At 43.0% G+C, this 19,806-nt stretch overlaps 2 protein-coding genes across 3 annotated transcripts in view; both read right to left on the minus strand.

Annotated features, from left to right (window-relative positions):
• Zbtb11 (zinc finger and BTB domain containing 11) overlaps positions 1-7,587 on the minus strand; it is a 29,406-nt gene extending 21,819 nt beyond the window's left edge. For both annotated transcript variants that reach the window (XM_041673017.1, XM_041673019.1), the window contains exon 1: positions 7,075-7,587. In XM_041673017.1, coding sequence (XP_041528951.1) covers positions 7,075-7,384 — 310 coding nt within the window. In that variant the 5' untranslated portion in view covers positions 7,385-7,587. The remainder of the gene's footprint in view (positions 1-7,074) is intronic.
• A 3,422-nt stretch (positions 7,588-11,009) lies between these two features.
• On the minus strand, positions 11,010-17,064 carry Rpl24 (ribosomal protein L24). The gene is made up of 6 exons (XM_041673159.1): positions 16,985-17,064; positions 16,801-16,876; positions 16,244-16,354; positions 13,123-13,259; positions 12,604-12,667; positions 11,010-11,133 (listed from the first exon to the last, which is right to left on the minus strand). The coding sequence occupies exons 1-6, from the start codon at positions 16,987-16,989 to the stop codon at positions 11,053-11,055; spliced, it is 474 nt and encodes a 157-aa protein (XP_041529093.1). The 5' UTR covers positions 16,990-17,064; the 3' UTR covers positions 11,010-11,052.
• Between the last annotated feature and the right edge of the window lie 2,742 nt (positions 17,065-19,806).

Raw genomic sequence — 19,806 nt, forward strand, 5'->3', positions numbered from 1 at the left:
ATATACATAATAAACAAATAAATCTTTAAAAGAAGTCAATAGTTATGGAATAGTCAGAGATTCATAATTAAGTGTTTTGTGAGAGACACTGGCAAAGGGGAAGGCGGGGCAAGATATAATCAAAACAAAATAAAAATAAATTAATTTAAAGTGGGGTGTGAAGGAATGGCTCAGTAGTTAAGAGCACTTACTCAGTAGTTAAGAGTTCTTGTAGAGGACCCACGATTGGTTCCCAGTACCCGCATGGGAACTGTAACACGACCATCTGTAACAGGATTCATGCCCTCTTCTGACCTCTGTATCAAATATGCATATACATAACATGCAGACAAAATACTCATACACCTAAATAAATTTTAGGGAAAAGAAACCTAAAAAGGTATTAGGGACTGAGTTCAAGTAGTACTAGAGAAACTTCATCAAAACTTATCTGAATAAGGATAAAAATGGTAAGAAAACTAAGTCCCTATCTACTTCAAGGCCTGAGAACTATTTTACAACTCAACTCTTAGCTCTAACTCCTCAAAGAGGAGGACAAGGAGATGGAAGTCAGGAGTTGCTCTGCCAAGGGGAAATAGAGAAGCCAGATACAAAATCAGGTGAAATCTACTTAAATTTGCCTACCTAGTGTTTTCTTAAGTTTAGTTCACTATAAGTTCTCTCTTTAAAAAATTCTCTTAAGTGCCAGGTAATGGTTGTGACATGCCCTTAATCACAGTACGAGACAGGAGGTTCTCTGTGAGTTCAAGGCCAGTATGGTCTACAAGAGCTAGTTCCAGGACAACCAGGGCTACACAGAGAAATCCAGTCTAGAAACAAACAAACAAAATAACAAACAAACAAACAAAATAACAACAACAAATTTTTCCTTTAAGAACCATTGCATATGAATTTAAGTGTTTTGACTAGGTGCACCATGTATGTGCCTTGGTGCCCAAAGAGATCAGAAGAGTCCAGTCCCTTCAAACTGGAGTTACAAATGGTGTGAACCACTGGATAGGTGGTGGGAACTGAACCTGGGTTCTCTGCAAGAACAACAAATGCTCTTAACCACTGAGCTACCTCTCCAGCCCTAATATACCTTAAAAAAAATTCGCTGGGTGGTGGTGGCACACGTCTTTAATCCCAGAACTCAGGAGGCAGAGGTAGGTGGATTTCTGTGAGTTCAAGGCCAGTCTGGTCTACAAGAGCTAGTTCCAGGACATGCTCCAAAGCTACAGAAAACCCTGTTTCAAAAAACCAAAACTAACTAACTAATTAACTAAATAAATAAATGAACAAGCAAGCAAACAAATAATAAATAAGTTCAACACTGGCTGATGGTGTCATATGCCTTTAATCCCAGCCCTCAGGAGGCAGAGGCAGGTGGAGCTCTATGAGTCCAAGACCAGTTTGGTCTATAGAGGGAGTTCCAGGACAGTTATATAAAGAAACCTGTCCAAAAAAAAAAGAGAGAGAGAGAGAGAGAGAGAGAGAGAGAGGGAGGGAGGGAAAAGAAAAAAGAAACCTTGTCTTGGGAGGGTGGAGAACCCCAAAGTTCAACTATGGCAAAATTTTTACTCCATATAATGCTGTTAATCTTGCAATTGCTCTTAATATTTTATGTGATGAGAAAACATACCACAAGAATAGAGTGCTCAATTCCTTGTATGTGTAGATTCCTATGCGTAAGAGTAATTTTTATCCATTCTTACCCATTTGAATTAAGACACAATGTCACTCAGTTGTCAGAAGACTTCACAAGGAACTATTCCTACTCTCTTCTCATTTAGAGCTTTTCTTACTGTTCATCAAAAACAGAACTAAGCGTGGTGACGCACACTTTTAAATCCCAGCACGCAGGAAGCAGAGAAGGCAGATCTCTGTAAATTTGAAGCCATCCTGATTTACACAGAAAGTTACAGAACAATCAGAGTTACAGAGACCCTGCCTTAAAATAAAATAAGTAACAGCATAGAAAAATTAACAGTACATTTTATGAAGGCATCTTGTAATCCCTAAGAGCATGTCTTGGGACAAAGGAAGTTAAGATATATAAGCTGGATGCTTTTATGATGTTTCTTCTAAAATAACATTATTCAATAAGAAACATTTAAACTACATGATGTAAAATGAGGTTGAAATATTTATATCTATATCGTGCTTAGTCTTTTTGATGTTTACATTGTACGCCAAGCTCTACCTGCCAAGAAATCTTCCTTTCCATTTAGGGGAACTGGTTTTAATGCTCTTCAATACAAGGTTATTTGCCAAAAAGGTCCTCTGGGTCATAGTTCTTTGACTGTCAAGTTACTAATAAAAGATTGTTCTTGGGCTGCAGAGATGGCTCAGCAGTTAAGAGCACTGGCTGCTCTTCAGGAGGTCCTGAGTTCAATTCCCAGCACTCACAAGGTGGCTCACAACCATCTATGATGCCCTCTTCTGTCAGTAAGGCATGCATGCAAAGAGAACACTCATAAGTAGAAATAAATAAATCTTCAGAAAATGTGTTGTTCATAGAGTATAGAAACAGAAAAATCAATTTTACATTGAGTACCTTACTTAACCTAAAAATAAAAACCAAAAACAAATGAACAAAAACCAAACTGGGTCTGAAGAAATGAAATGATTCGGACACCCTCAAGGTGACTCATAACTCCCTATAAATGGTACACAGATATACATGGTGATAAAACATCCATAGATCTGAAATAAATAATATATATTTATATGTATTTTTAATCAAAAACTTTTGAGTATCAATATGATGTCACAAATAAGAAATTCTGTACCTGACTCCATGTGATGGGCCAGTCATATGTACACTAAAATTATTGTTTAAAACTACCTCAAAGTGGATGGAGATATGGCTCGGGTTAAGAGCATTGACTGTTCTTTCAGATGTTCTGAGTTCAATTCCCAGAAACCACATGGTGGCTCACAACCATCTATAATAAGATTTGATGCCCTCTTCCGGCGTGCAAGTAAAACTTGTGGACAGAGCACTATATACATAATAAGTAACTCAATCTTTGCCAAAAAATAAACCAAAAAACCCCTAAAAGCAGCATATATAAACATAACACACATTATAAAACATACATGACCTTTTAGACTGCATCCTTAAAGTATCTCATTATGCGAACACATAACATATCCTAACTTGAAAAACATCTGAATTAGAAAATGTATAGTCCAGCCTAGCAAAGAGACTCTGTTTTCTCAAACAATCAAACAAACAAAACTATGAGCATTTAAGTCGAACATGGAATGGGTACTCATATAACAAAACAGCCTGTGAACAGTTTCTTGCTCTAGAAAAAGGGCTTTTGTTTGTTTTTAGATAGGGTCCCATTACATAGCTCTGGCTATCCTGGAACTTACTTTGTAGACCAGGCTGGCCTGTAACTCACAGAGATCCACCTGCTTTTGTCTCCCAAGTGATGGGATTAAAGGTGTGTACCACTATGCCTGGTCAGGGTTGCTGAACTCTAGTAATATAAATGTTTCAATTTATGATAGGATTATAATCAAAATAATCTCTTTTGAGTTGAAAAATCCTTAAGTGTAATACATGTTTAATTCACCTAATCTATCAAACATCATAGTTTTGAGGTGCATTTTAAAGCATTAGATGTTTACCAGTTTTCACCTGCTAAGAATTTTGATTCATTCTGGAAGCATAGAAATCTTATATTAGCATATTCCAGCCCTAGGCGGGGAAATCAGAATCATACAACAGAGGAAAGCAGTACATGAAATTAGTAAAGTAGGACACTGATAAGTCTTTCTCTGTATTTAGACAGAGTCTCACTGGATAGCTCTAGCAAGCCTCAAACTCACTACATAGACCAGGCTGCCTCTGCCTCTCAAGTGGTGGGATCCATTACCTTTAGAATTGTCTTTAATATAACATACTATACCTTAATATTCAATAAATATCTGCCCAAGCCAATCTGAACAAAATGCAGCTATGACTCTAGTTTACTCTTCAGAATTTCATCTCCTTCAAAATTTAATCCAGATTCCTTGGGGCATGGAGTTGAGATAAGTTCTCCCTATACAGTCCTGGCACTAAGTGTGTAGATCAGGCTAGCCTCAATGTTGCAGTGAACCTCTTCTGCTTCTTTAACAATGGGATTGGATTGCTGAATTAAGGCCTGGCTTAATTCAGATATTTTTTCATTTCATTTATTTGTTAATTTGTTTGTTTTTAGAGACAAGGTTTCTCTGTGTAAACCTGTCTGTCCTAGAATTCACTCTGTAGACCAGGATGGCCTCAAACTCAGAGATCTGCCTGCTTTTGCTTCCCAAATGCTAGGATTAAAGGCAGACACCACCACATCTTACTTAATTCAGGTATTTTTTAAAATATAAAACGAAGGCCGCAGAGATGACTAGCCTGTTGTTCTTGCAGAGGACCAAAGTTTGATTCCCAGAACCAACATGGTAGCTCACAACCATCCTTAACTCCAGTTCCAGGATCCAATACCTTTTGGCCTCTGTGGGCATCAGTGAGTACACATACAAGCAAAACACCCATACACATAAAATAAATAATCTAAAAAAAATGTAAATAAAAACTGAGAGTAACGCTGGACTGTATCCACAAAGGAATTCTCTAAGGAAGAGAAAGACTACCAAGAGTTTTTAAAATAGGCTTGATTTGGACAAAGTTAATAAACCTAACAAAAATTAGAATGTAGAACAAATGAGATAATGCAACAAATAAAGGCCCTTGCTGCTCAACCTGACTGCTGCAGTACGAAAACCATGAGCTCCCTATGGCCTTCATGTATACACACACTAATAATAATAATAGTAATAATAGCCGGGCGATGGTGGCGCACGCCTTTAATCCCAGCACTCGGGAGGCAGGGGCAGGCGGATCTCTGTGAGTTCGAGACCAGCCTGGTCTACAGAGCTAATTCCAGGACAGGCTCCAAAGCCACAGAGAAACCCTGTCTCGAAAAAAACAAAAAAACAAAACAAACAAACAAACAAAAAAAAAAAAGTAAAAAAAAAAAAAGAGTACTTATGCTCTCTTAAAAGGACCAGGGCTCAATTCACAGGACCCATGATAAGGTGGCTCACAACCATCTATAACTCCAGCTACTGGGAATTCAACAGGCATGCATGTAGTGTACACACATGCATGCAGGCAAAAGATACACATAATTAAATCTAAAAAAACTTAAAAATATATAAACACTATAAGCAAAACTGCTTTACTCATAGGTGAAGTCACTATAATTTATACAATTTCTCCAAAGCTAAGAATGGCATAATTCTTCCTAATAAAATCTCTATTATTAGTCCTAACAGAGCAGCCAATATATAGAAACTATAAATATATTATTTATACTTCTGGGAAAGATTTATTAAAAAGTCAAGTATGAGTCAGGCAATGGGGGTGAACACCTTTAATCCCAGCACTCGGGAGGCAGAGGCAGGGGTATCTCTGTGAGTTCGAGGCCAGACTGGTCAGGACAGGTCCAAAGCTACAGAGAAACCCTGTCTCGAAAAAAAAAAAAACATTACTTGCTGTTCTTACAGAAGACCCCAGTTCAATTCTAAGTACCCACGCGCACAATGTTCTTTAACTCCAATTCTATGGACTCCAATGCCCTCCCCTGACCTCCATGGGCAGCAGATACATACATTGTGCACATAAACATATACAGGGAAAATATTCCCATACATTAAACTAAAAATATGCTTTTCTGCTTTCATGTGCTTTCCAGATCAAAACTTTAGCGCGCTCTCTCTCTCTCTCTCTCTCTCTCTCTCTCTCTCTCTCTCTCTCGTTTTTCGAGACAGGATTTCTCTGTGTAACAGTTCTAGCTGTCCTGGAATTAGCTCTTGCCTCGAACTCACAAATATCTGCCTTTCTCTGCTACCCGAGTGCTGGGATTAAAGGTGTGCACCACCACCACCCGGCTATGGCTATTATTTTCTAGCCCCCAAAACAATCACTTACATCAGGTCCTGGTGGCACAAGTTCGTAATCCCAGCTAGTGGGGCATTTGAGGCCAGCCTAAGTAATTTATAAGTAACCTAAACCTAAATAGTTATGTCAATAAATCACGGTAGCCTTATCTTTTCTCAACGTGCGCGTAGTCTCACAGTTTCAGGGGCCGTTTTGACAAAAATCAAAAGATTATTAAAACAGGCGGGTGTGGTGGCCCACACCTTTAATCCCAGCACCCAGAAGGCAGAGGCAGGTGGACCTGAGTTCAAGGATAGACAGAGTGAGTTCCAGGAGTTCCAGACAGCCAAGGCTGTTACACAGAGAAACCACATCTCGGAAAAACCACACACAAAACAGGATCTGACATTACCGTAATTGGTAAATCAGGGCTGTAATCTCAACACTTAATAGGCTGAGGCAGGAAGATTGCCATACTCAAAACAAGGGATGAAAACATGCCCAAAGCGGTAAAATGCTTCCTAATAAAATCTCTTATGATGGTGTGCCCATCTTGCCCCTTGCCCCAAGAAAAATTATCTGTCAGTCTTTAAGACCACCTAAGGCTCTAAAAAAGGGCCTCCAAACGCCTGCTCACAATTACTCCTAACTGCGTTCTTTCTTTTTTTTTATGTTGCAGCTGCAGAATCAGAGAAATGCGGGCAGGGGAACCAGAGATTCCCAAACCCACTGGCCCAATCCCAGCGGGCTCGCTGACGACAGCAGCACAGGGTCCAGGCGAGCCCCCGAGGGCAGAGAGGAGGGGTCTGAGGCTCGGGCCCGGCCCGCCCCCCTTCCCTAGGGGCCCGAGGAGGCGGGCCCAGGGAGGCCGCGCCCCAGCCTCCGCGGCTGGCCCTGCCCCGGGGGAAGCCCCCTGAAGCCCCACCCCGGGCGAGGGTCCGCCCCCCGCCTGCCGGGCCTCCTTCCTGTGGGGAAGTGCGGCTGCTTTGGCGTCCCCCGCCCGTTCGTGCGGCTCGCTTCCGCGGCCGCGGCTCAGCCGAACGCCCGCCGGCGAGCCGGCCAGGGGCCAGGCGCCTAGCCCCGAGGCTCGCGACGGGCGCACGCGGGCCTCGTGGGCGGGCCGTGGCCCGCAAGCCCGTCGCCCCGCCGCCCAGGCCGGCGCTCACCTCGCCACCAGTACGTCTTCGACAGGTCGTGCCAGGTCTGATGCCGGGTGTGGTGAGTGCCCCCGGGGCCCAGGTGGGCCGCCTCTATGAGGCCCTGGCGCCGCTCCGGCTGCAGCACGACCTCCAGCTCCGCAAAGGTCTTGCGGTGCCGCTGCCGCCGCTGGTAGTACAGGGTCCCGCCGCGCACCACGTAGCAGGCGGCGGCCTTGCGGATTTTCCGCTTGACATTGCCCTCGGTGCCCGGCGCGTACGGCTCCCGTTCGTTCGTCAGATAGCGCAGGATGGCCCGATAGCTTTCCTCGCTTGACATCGCCGATGGCAGCGCCCTGAGGGCGCCTGTCAGCGGCCGGGAAAGGCAGACAGCGCTCCGGCTCCGTCCAGATGCAACGGCAGTGGCGACAGCGCAAGGAGCAACGCCCACGCCTGTGGTGGGCGCTCCCCGTGGGCGCCCGCGGCTCCAAGGGAGAACCGACGACTCGGTAACCAGGGGGAACTGCACTTCTGCAGCGCGCGGGATCCGCTGGCCACTGACAAAATGGCTGCTGCACCACCGGAAGTGACGCGCGCAGGGGCGTGGCCTGGGGCCCGATTGGATCGCTCTCGGTTTCTGGCTCTGAGGGAGCTGGAGGAGTGACGTCAATACTGCGGGAGGACATTTTGGAAGAGGGTACGCTCCTTCTGACAGATGCGAGGGTCTTCGGCAGACATCTTAAGTCCTGGCAGGTTTTTTTTTTTTTCCCCCTTTTCCCACGCTCTCTAAAAAACCACGTGTTTGAGCTGTTCGGTGTTTTTTGCCCTAACAGAGACCCTCCCCCACCCACAGAGTAAAGGAGACCGTTTTCCTGTCTACTTTGAAACTCGATATACCTGATTCCGCCAATTTTGAAATTAGACATCGCTTGCCACTGTCTGGATTCTGGGCAAAAATAGTAGCAGTATTATCAAGCATCAGGTGTCTCAATGTTATGAATTATCCTCTTAGAACTACCTCCAAACTATCTCCAAGGAATAGATTTTTCTAGAATCCTCATCTTGGTGACGACTGTGCAGGCCCAAATTATTTAGATGGCTCTGCGGTTAAGAGCACTCGCAGTTCATGCTGTAACTGAAGTCCCAGAGGATCTGACACCTTCACACCATGCACATACAATTAAATAAACTAAAATTAACACGGACAGGCAATTTGGATTACCTAAATTCCTTGTCGCAGTATGCTGTTCTCTTAAGAGTGCTGGGACACTTGGTGCACTTCCCTAAACTGTAAGTTCCAGGTTTCCCCAACCCATGGGCTTTGGCTGAAAATACCATTAATTTTTTTCGAACTGAAGCACAGAAATGTTGGAGGGTTTTAGGCTACTGTCGGTGAGGAGCAAGCAGATGGCTGTGCCCTCAGAGGAAGGGATTAGGGTTTCTCCTACCATAATGGAAATGAAAAGCATCCTTCCCTAGCCCATAGGGTTATACAGATATCCAAACCCATGTAAGGATTTTCATCTGTACTGGATGTGACCTCATGATTCTAATACTACCTTAAAAATATTAGCAAGACTTGATAAAACCTTGAGAATACAGGGAAAATGAGGTAGTAAGTCCAACTAAGAACCCAATTAATTTACTTCTTGAAGTCATTAGTAAATATCTGGAGGTAACAGGATGTTATTAGTACTTTTTTGGTGATCCAGTTTTCTTCTAAGTCAGGCTTTATTTAACCTTGTGCTTATTTTTTTTTAAATATTTATTATGTATACAATATTCTGTCTGTGTGTATGCCTGCAGGCCAGAAGAGGGCACAAGACCCCGTTACAGATGGTTGTGAGCCACCATGTGGTTGCTGGGAATTGAACTCAGGACCTTTGGAAGAGCAGGTAATGCTCTTAACCTCTGAGCCATCTCTCCAGCCCCTAACCTTGTGCTTATTTCCTGTGCCATAAATCAACTGTCTTCAGAGATTGTCCTGTTCAATTATGTCGTTGCAAGAATTGGCGTTCCACATAAGACTTTTTTACACCAATTAATGGATTTTTAGGGGAAAGCTTTTTTTTGGGTTTTTCGAGACAGGGTTTCTTTGTGGTTTTGGAGCCTGTCCTGGAACTAGCTCTTGTAGACCAGGCTGGTCTTGAACTCAGAGATCCGCCTGCCTCTGCCTCCTGAGTGCTGGGATTAAAGGTGTGTGCCACCACCGCCCGGCTAGGGGAAAGATCGTTATACTAGGCTGGTCCCCAACCGTTAACAATCCTACCTCAGACTCTTGAATGCTGAAACTAAAGACTGCATCTGCTTCACTTTTGTACACACCTACGTTAGCAGGCTGACAAATTTGGGGGCTGAGTTAGAAAGGTGTCAGTTGACAGGGTCTCAAGTACTCAGGCTTGACTCATTCAGGGCATAGCCAAGGTGACCTTGAAATGAGAAAATTTAAAATTTGATACAGCTTTATTACTTTTAGTTCAAGAAACAAGTACAGTATTCCATACTTAAGCAATATTGAGCTGGGTGCTGATGGCACATGCCTTCAATGCTAACACTTAGGAGGTAGAGGTAGGCGTGTCTACGCAGTTGAGGCCAGCCTGGTCCAGAGTTCCAAGGTTGCCAGAAATACAAAGAAAAAAAAAAAGTTTCCAAAACCAAAAATTCAAAAGCTAAACATGGTGTCGAACTGTAATTCAAATACTCCAGTAAGAAAATTACTGAGCTGGGCTGGAGAGATGGCTCAGAGGTTAAGAGCATTGCCTGCTCTTCCAAAGGTCCTGAGTTCAATTCCCAGCAACCACATGGTGGCTCACAACCATCTATAATAGTCTGGTGCCCTCTTCTGGCCTGCAGGCATACACACAGAGAGAATATTGTATACATAATAAATAAATATTTTTAAAAATAAAAATTTAAAAAAGAAAATTACTGAGCTGGAGGCCAGAGTAGGCAGTATGACTCTTAACTGTTCTCAAAAGAACACAGGTGGGTGTGGTGGCACCTGACTTTTAAATCCTAACACCCAGGAGGTAGTAGTAGGTGAACTGGGAACGGAGGGCGGCCAGAGCCAGACATCTCAATAACAGCTGGATGTATTGGTGCACTGCTATATATAACCCCGACAGTAAGACATTCTGGACCTTCCAGCAGTAGTTTTCACTGCTCATCATAGGAACAGATTAATCTTAAACTCCTTAGAGCCAAGGACAGCTGAAGCACTAGTCAATTGAAGGCAAACCCAATATAATTCTTTGACTAACAAAGGTAGTGAATTTAACAAAATCTAGATTAACAAAATACTGCCAACAACTGAAAGCTCTGTAATGTAATATGCCTGTAATATGTAAAGTAATATGCCTTTAATGCTTCCCCATTAAATGCAATTGACTGGGTTTGATCCCTAGCACTGCAAGGAAACCCTACATTCGGGCGGGGGGAGGGATAGTGAGGAAGTTTCTCGGGAGCCAGGTGATGGTGGTGCATGCCTTTAATCCTAGGAATTGGGAGGCAAAGGCAGGTGGATCTTTTGAGTTAGAGGTCAGCGTCAGCCTGTCTACAAGCAGGTTCCAGGACAGAGAAACCCTGTCTCGAAATAACAAGACAAAATACGCAAAGTAAGAGGTTTCATGTCTCCCACATGCTGGGATCATAGCTGTGCTCCACACACAGCTCACACCCATATCATTTTTTTTTGCCATCTCTTCAACTAATGTTTTATTAGGCATTATTGCTAAGATAAAAAAAAATTTAAAGTTTTCCAGACATCTCATTATGTAGTTCTGGCTGTCCTGGAACTCAGAGATCCACTTGTCCCTGCCGCCTGAGTTTAAAAGTGTGCAACAGAGAGCATGGCCAGGAGATTGAACGTTAGGAACTCAGGCAACCTAAACATACAGTCTGTGGCTAAGCCACCCTCCCCCGATACAACATGTTTTATGAAAGGGAAAAGAAAATCCAACACCACCTAGAGTTTGAAATGGACTTTATTCAGAACTCTGATCTACCAAGTTAGCGTTTTCCACCAACTCGGGGAGCAGAGACCTTCACAGGCTTCACAATCTTTTGTTTAGGTGCTGCTTTTGTGGGGGCCTGTAAAAAGACAACAGGGCATTATTCCATGGAATCTTGTCACTTTGTCCTCATGGTCGAGATTCTTTACATACCCTCACTGTCTTAGTAATTTAACTGCATCATTACCAACTTCACAGTAACCCATATTTAAAGTTCCTTTCCACCATGTAATAGCATTACAAGTTGGGCAGTAAGATGATATAATGTAGTATAGGGCCCTGAATTGTAACAAAGTTTGGGTTATTTTTGAAGGATCTTCAGGCTGGCTTTGAACTGTTCCTGTCTCCACTGTTCACAAGTGCTGGGACTTGAGTCTCATACTACTTACTACAGTCATTTAAGTATGATGCATTTAATTTCTCTTGGGTGGGACACACCACAGCACAACACATGTAGAGCTCACAGTCGTGTGGGGAAATTAGCTCTCCTACTTTATCCACTGATTCATCTTGTTGACCCAGAATGATTATTTTTAAGCATTTTTATTATGCTTGAGGGCTCAGGGTCTTGCATGACACGTATGCAAGTCAGTACAACTCAGTGTTGGTTCTTTCCTTTCACATTGTGTACCCAGGGCTAAATTAGGGTTAGCAGCAAGTGCGTTTACTGGCAGAGCCATCTTGCCCGCTCAAGTATAAAAACTGGCTGGGTGGTGGTGGCGCACGCCTTTAATCCCAGCACTCGGGAGGCAGAGGCAGGAGGATCTCTGTGAGTTCGAGACCAGCCTGGTCTACAAGAGCTAGTTCAAGGACAGGCTCCAAAACCACAGAGAAACCCAATCGAAAAACCAAAAAAAAAAAAAAAAAAAAAAAAGAATAAAAAAACTGTGCCGGGCGATGGTGGCGCACGCCTTTAATCCCAGCACTCGCCTTTAATCCCAGCACTCGGGAGGCAGAGGCAGGCGGATCTCTGTGAGTTCGAGACCAGCCTGGTCTACAGAGCGAGTTCCAGGACAGGCTCCAAAGCCACAGAGAAACCCTGTCTCGGAAAAAAAAAAAAAACAACAAAACATAAAAAAAATAAAAAATAAAATAAAAAAAACTGTTTTTTAACTTAATGGCTTTATGTTTTTTTTTAACCACTAGAAAAAGCTGGGTAAACTCATTGTACTGTTGTACAGTCATTCAAAGTGTAAAATTACTTCAAAACACAGAAGTCAAGAGGGTACAAGGGACCATACCCACAATCCATCTAGGCAGCAGGGCTATCCATCCTTAAATTAAGGCAAGTCTTGTTCAGGCCAGCCTCAGTTATAGCAACACATTTCAAAAAACAGAAACCCACCCAAAACCAAACAAAAATCATCTTATTTTCCCTTTTTTAAGGCACCTAAAATTAAGACTCACTAGAAACCTGAGATATAACCACTGACTTGGAAATTAGCTACAACCATTTCCAATAGAAACTTGCACCTATCATTTACTAACCCTTGTATTAAAGATGAAGTTTCTTTCCTATTGTTAAGAAACCAAAGAAGAGCCCAGTTACCTTGGCAGCAGCCATTGCGGTCTTCTTGGATGCCTGCTTAGCCTTTTTTGCTTCCTTGGCAGCCCTGTAGTGAGTGTCATAAGCAACATTAAGCCAAAGACTTTACTCTTTAAGAACACAACTTAAAGCTCCTGGTAAGGAGCTAGAGTTTTGGACAAGTAGACTCATTATCATATATTCCTTCTCCATTATCTATGAATGAAACCCATTATCCAGAGCCAGCTCAATTGTACAACCTTTGAGGCCAAGACAGGAAGATCTTAAACCCAAGGCTAGTGGGGCTTCACTAGAGAGCTTGGCAAAGAGCTCAACAAAAAGCAGATCCCAAGAGTTGTCAATAAATTCCATTACCCAAGTCTGCTTAACATAAGAAATTGTGCGTACTGAGGTTTAACAAATCATAGAGTATAGGCCTGCATTATGCTTCTGAAACTGACAGTCCCAAGAAACTAGGTTCCCACAGTAGAAAAACCATCTGGTCACCCAATAGCTGCAGTGACAGAGTGGAGCGTTCCTCACCTGATGGCCTGCTCTCGCTGGGCTTTCCTAACTTCTGGTTTCTGATTCCTCTTGGCCATTATATCAGCAAGGGATGCACCAGTGATGGCCCGCTGGAATTTGACGGCGCGGCGGGTTCTTTTCTTTTGAATTTCTTCCTACAAAGCAAAAACTGGTTGATGAACCTTATTCAATAACTTTTGGAAATGTAAATTAAAGTCAAAGAACTTTTCTTTCTCTGTGTATTATATATATGTTTGAGACAGACTGCTGTGTAGTCCTGCTATACTCTGGTGCTATGATTAGGTATGTACCACTATGCCTGGCCTCTTGGTCAAAGAGCTCTTAAATATTTTTTTTGGGGGGGGGGGGTTTAGAGACAGGGTTTCTCTGTAGCTTTGGAGCTTGTCCTGGAACTCCCTTTGTAGACCAGGCTGGCCTCGAACTCACAGAGATCTGCCTGCCTCTGCCTCCCGAGTGCTGGGATTACAGGCGTGCGCCACCACCGTATTATACTCAAATTAATTCATGCCAATTACACGAAATAAACATTGCTTTCCAGGTTATAAATTGTTTTAACCTGCCGGGCAGTGGTGGCACACGCCTTTAATCCCAGCACTCGGGAGGCAGAGGCAGGCGGATCTCTGTGAGTTCGAGACCAGCCTGGTCTACAAGAGCTAGTTCCAGGACAGGCTCCAAAACCACAGAGAAACCCTGTCTCGAAAAAAACCAAAAAAAAAAAAAAAAAAAAATTGTTTTAACCTTGTATCACAAATCATGTTCTCTTTTGCTACTGAAAAAGGACAAAAAAAATTATTCAATTTTCAGGAAGAATGGTTCTCTTCAGGAGTCAGATGGCACTTTTAAAATGATTGTAGGGGATAGAGAGATGGCTCATCAAGTAGAAACACTGGTTACTCTGGCAGCAGACCCAGGCTCAGTTTCCAGCACTATATGGTGGCTCACAACCACCTCTAATTCCAGTGCCAGGGCCCTGATATTACCTCTTGACTTCTGCACACACAATGGTGCATGTACACACATGCAAACATTCACATACATAAAAATAAGTCTATAAAGGCTATTATAAAAATGATTTTAAAGCCAGGCAGTGTTAGCGTATGCCTTTAATCCCAGCACTTGGGTGGCAGAGGCAGGGGGATCTCTGTGAGTTTGAGGCCAGCCTGGTCTAGAAGAGCTAGTTCCAGGACAGGCTCCAAAACCACAGAAAAACCCTGTCTCAAAAAACCAAAAATAATTTTAAGAAGACTGTTTACAGACTTAAGAAGTCAAGTCTACCTATAAAAAGGGCTTAGGAAGTGAATACTAAAAAACCACCAAGCTTTAGTTATCCAGGACCCCAACGTCTGTTGTAGATTCTAAACTAGAAATCTGTATCATATATCATAGATATTATGAAAAAAAAACATCCTCATTGTGTAGCCCAGCAGTGGTGGCACAGGCTTTTAATCTTTCGAGTTTGAGGCCAGCCTGGACTATAGTGAGTTCCAGGACAGCCAGAGCTTCACAGGGAAACCCTGTCTTGAAAAACCAACAAAATAAAAAATTTTTTTCAAAGATTTAATCTCCAGTAAGAAAAGTCAAAATTTGTTTCATTTCTTATCCAAAATCCTTAAAACAATTCTCCGTTCCATTACCCTTTCCTTACATTTCATTCTTTATTAGTCTGCCTATTCATTAAAGTGAAATCATGGAATTATCCTTTTTCCTAGCCCAGCTCAATGTTTAATCTAGCCCACCTAAGACCATCAGAAAACAGATACTTATAATTCATAAAAGTAGCAAAAAACTTAGTATTAAAGGAAGGTTGAGAACTTAGCCTCTTTCCTCAGACTGTTTCTTCAAAGCTGGCTGTTCCCCACTCTTTAAAAGGCTAAATATCCCATTGCATATCTATCTATGGCTGAATATTCCTAACCAAAAAACTTGCCCCCCTCCAATAGAGGGGCTGCTGAGCAACCACCACAAATTTCCCACAAATGGGAAATTTCACTGCTAAGTTCATGTGAGGATTTGCCAACAAATTACAGGTCTAGGAATACTTTTTTTTCCCTTAAAGAAAGCTAAAAGAAAAGGGAGGAAAGGAATGAAGCAAGAACACGTTCAGGCTAGAAGAGGACTAGAACTATTTCCATCACCCAGCTATCTTTTAAGAACCCCAAAGCAAGCAGTGGCGGCACTCCCCTTTAATCACAGCACTCAGGAGGCGAAACACAAGTTTCAGGACAGCCAGAGCAAGACAGAAACCCTGTCTCGAAAAAACAAGGAACCCCCACAATAGCAAACTTTCTAGCTTCAAGCATTCAACCTATAGCATCCACATCTTTTTTGAAGATAAGGGAGATAGTTTGCAGCCTTGACTGGCCTCAAAGTCAATTCTCCTGCCTCAGCCTTCCAAGAGCTCAACACCAAATTTTGAGTACTTGCTTTTGATACTTAGAATGTAACTAACTGCCAGTGGTTAGAATTTTTTAAATTTAACATTTTGTTAACCTGGTCTACAGAGTTCCAGAAAAAAAAAGTCTCAAAAACCAAAACAAAATTAACATTTTGAATTAAAGCAAAGGTTTGTCAAGGCATTTGTCATTCCACTTTAGCAGGATACTAAGATTCACGTTTCTCTACACCCTCATCAACACCTAGAAGATGCCCATTGCGACATCCAAACAGATTTAGTAAATGGAATTAGAAATGAATCCTTCCACCAACTGTGCATTCTGCTTTGGGAAACAAGGTTTGCTTAGGTTGCCCTTGAAACTCTTGCTTCCACCCCGAAACACTGGGATTCCAAGAGCAGTCCACCGTTCCGAAGGAACGTATGCTACACCCAGTGCTATTTATTTACTATAGCATAGCTAGTAACTAGCCAAGCCTGACTACCTAAACTGTTGAACTACCCACCACACCTCTACCCACTGCCAATACCATACATATCCCAAGGGCCTCTACAATGAAACTTGCAGAGGGGCCCCAAGACTATGGTATACAAGGTGACATCTAGTTCTGTAATTTCTGTCACTTGTTTGATGCTTTCAAGTTTTAAGTGTTATTTAATCAAGATTTAACATGGCAAGATCTGACAGCGCAATTTTAAGAGGCTAGCAAGCTGTAAGCCACTTACCGACTGTCCTTTTTTGTGTTTCCTTCTGTACAGGACAGTCCAGTTTATCTGCCGGGGATTCCTTTTGGACAGGAATGCGGACTCGCATTTTGCATTAAGAAACTGGAAAACCTGAGGTTAACAAATCCATAAATTAGTCACACCTTTTATACAAAGTATAAGACGCTGAAATTGAAAAGTCCTCACGATTTTTAGTCTAGTTTTTTTCATCTTGGCTGGGACACAAGTGACAGGTAACAGGGTGGCATCAAGGTCTTCACGTTTCATCTTTTCTCAAGAGCAGGGGAAGCTACACTCGTCGCCAAGGGTCGGATGGCGTTAAATTTTGATTAAATCTGGCTTTTTATCCCTTCAGACTCAAAAAGACGCGCAGCCCAGCTTCGAGTCCTGGCCATTTCCCTTTCTATGGCTATTAGTTACACAGACCGCGCGTTTCCCCTCCCTGATTCACACCCCATCTGTATTCACCCAGGTTTCCCACCCGACACGTGGCCGGCGGGGTGCTCCCCAGGCCAGCCGACCGGCCTTACACTCCCTCGGCCCAGCCGGCTTTTTACCTTCCCGTCGGTCCTGGCGTAGCGCCGCCCGTGTCCGGGGTAGATCTTGTACCCGCTGAAACTGCACAGCTCGACCCTGGAAGGAAAACCCAGATCCCGTTAGGGTGTGCACCGCAAAGAAAAGCCATCCCCTGGCCCTCTGCCGGAGGATGGAGGCGGATTGAGAGAAACAGAGATCGCTTACTTCATGATGGGAGCTGCCGCCCGGCCGGAGGAAAGATGGCGAAGAGAAAGAAAGAATTATGGGAAAACCCCTTATAGGGCAGGGGAAGAGACTCTCCTCCCTAAATTCCCTTCCGGGCGCCCTGCGATGATGTCACTTCCGGGAGCCGGGTCTGGGTTTCCTAGCAACAGCTTTCTACCGAAATTACTGACAGTTACTGATCTCCAAAGGTTCTGTTGGGCCCGAGGAGGTGGCCGTCAAAAAGATAGGCTTGGCTTTGGTTCCGTGCCGTTCCATTTCCCGCAGGCAAGTGTTCTAGAATCTAGAGCCAGCCTTTTGCAGGGAGCTTGGACAAAAGACAGCGTGTTACACGTGTCTTTTCACTTCTCGTGAAGACCGCAGACGAGTATCTCTCAGGTAAAGCCTGGAGGTCACACTATGCCTTTGCCTTTGAAATAAAATTAAATCGTAGTAGCTGAAAATATGGTCCAGAGATAGCGCGAGTGGCACCCGAAACCTTGAGTTAAATCTCGATCTGGACCTGGAGAGATGGCTGACTCAGACGTTAAGAGCATTGGCAGCTCTTCCGGAGGCCCTGAGTTCAGTTCCTAGGGATCTATGCCCTCTTCTGGTATGCAGGTGTACGTGCAGATAGAGCACTCGTATATAAAATTTAAAAAAAAAAAAAAAAAAAAAAAAGTCCCTTTAAAAAAAAAATCTCCAACTTCAGAAAAAAAAAAAAAAAAAAGAAGTAGTAGTTTTAGCCTGACACGGTGGCGCAAGGTTTTTAATTCCGGCTGTTTGGGAGGCCCCCCTCGCAGGTGAGACTGCATAGCAAGACAGGGCCCAGACTACATCTACTACTACTACTATTGTGTCAAAAACTAAAACTAGCCGGGCAGTGGTAGCGCATGCCTTTAATTCAAGTACTCAGAAGAATCAAAGAGTTAAAGATTAAGAAACAAGTGGATCCCTGTGAGTTCGAGGCCAGCCTGGTCTACAGAGCGAGTTCGGGACAGTCCCCAAAGATACAGAGAAAACCTGTCTCGAAAAAACAAACAAACAAAAAAAAAAGTAAATTAATAAACTAAAAATAATTAACCACTTATTTAAATATGCCCGCGATCGTATTATACCAGCACTCAGGAACTAAGACAGACTGCAACAAGTCACACAGACACATACAAAGCTAGTTTTCTTTCTTTTTTGCCTTTTAAGAAATGCTATTTTAGCCGGGCGATGGTGGCGCACGCCTTTAATCCCAGCACTCGGGAGGCAGAGGTAGGCGGATCTCTGTGAGTTCGAGACCAGCCTGGTCTACAGAGCTAGTTCCAGGACAGGCTCCAAAGCCACAGAGAAACCCTGTCTCGAAAAACCAAAAAAAAAAAAAAAAAAAAAAAAAAAAAAAAAAAAAAAAAAGAAATGCTATTTTAAGGGGCTGGAGAGATGTTTCAGCAGTTAAGAGCACTGGCTGCTCTTCCAGAGGACCCGAGTTAAATTCCCAGCACCCACATGGCAGCTCACAACTCTCTGTAACTCCAGTTCCAGGGGATCTGGCACCCTCACACAGACATACATGCAGGCAAAACATTAATGCACATAAAAGTAAAGAAATCCTCGAGAGAGAGAAGCTATATTAGCCCTGGAAATGTGGCTCAGCAGTTAAGAGCACTTGTGCTGGCAGAGACCTAGTGTTTGAATCCCAGCATCCACATGGAGGCTCACAGTCATCTGTAATTCCAGTTCCAGGGACTGTAGCTCTGTCTAATGACCTTCAGGGATAACACTGTGACACATGGCGCATGTACATACATTCGAAATATTCAGATACATAAAATAAGATTAATAAATCTAAAAAATATTTTAATTAAATAAACTATTTTAGTTGGGCAGTGGTGGCACATGCCTTTGATTCCAGTTCTCAGGAGGCAAAAGCAGGCAGATCTCTGTAAGTTCAAAGTCAGCCTGCTCTCCAGAGCAAATTCTAGGACAGCCAGGGCAACACGGAGAAACTCTGTCTCGAAAAACAAACAAGCAAACAAAAAAGCTGTTGTAAAATTTCCTGGCCAGGTGTGATGGCATACACCTTAATCCCAGCACTCTGGAGGCTGAGGCAGTCAGATCTTTGTGAGTTCAAGGCCAACCTAGTCTACAGAGCCAGTTCCAGAACAGCCTGAATACATACATACCCTCTCTTGAAAAAAATGAAAAAAAGAGTACAAATTAGGCAAAGTCATTTTACCCACCAGGTAAAATGCTTGCCCTGTAAACCTGATGATCTGAGTTCAATCCCAGAACCTACATAAAGGTGGAAGGCAAAAAACAGCTTGACATAGTTGTCCTCTAACGTCCTATGCTTGCTGTGTGTACTGAAGCACGATTAAGTGTGGCTGCTGGGATCGAAGGTGCATGCCATTGTGGCTTCCAGGACTAAAGGTGTGTGTTACCATAACCTGGTCTATAAGGCTGACCAGTGGGACTGTTTTACTCTCAGATCTTCAGGCAGTCTTTATTTATTAAAATACAATTGAAACGCCACTACATTTTCCCTTTTTGTCTAAAATGAAAAGGCTATAACTAATATAAGAAACTATAAACAATAAGTACAATGACTATATATACTATATACAGGCAATAAATACATCAACAGTGTGTATTCCATTTGCATTTGACAAATTCAGAGAAAATGTATATCCTATTTTGGTGAGTCCAAAGTCTTAGACCTAATTTACTTTCTATCATAACTTGCTTTGGTAAACTATAACTATCTAATCTTCAACTCCCTCAGAGACCCAAGAAGGAAATAATATTAACTGAGTAAGCAGGAAGTGCAAACAAGTGAC

The sequence above is a fragment of the Microtus oregoni genome, unplaced genomic scaffold, assembly GCF_018167655.1.
Source record: "Microtus oregoni isolate MIOR12 unplaced genomic scaffold, Mior012 000023F_ref0000262, whole genome shotgun sequence".
NCBI classification, from domain to species: domain Eukaryota; kingdom Metazoa; phylum Chordata; class Mammalia; order Rodentia; family Cricetidae; genus Microtus; species Microtus oregoni.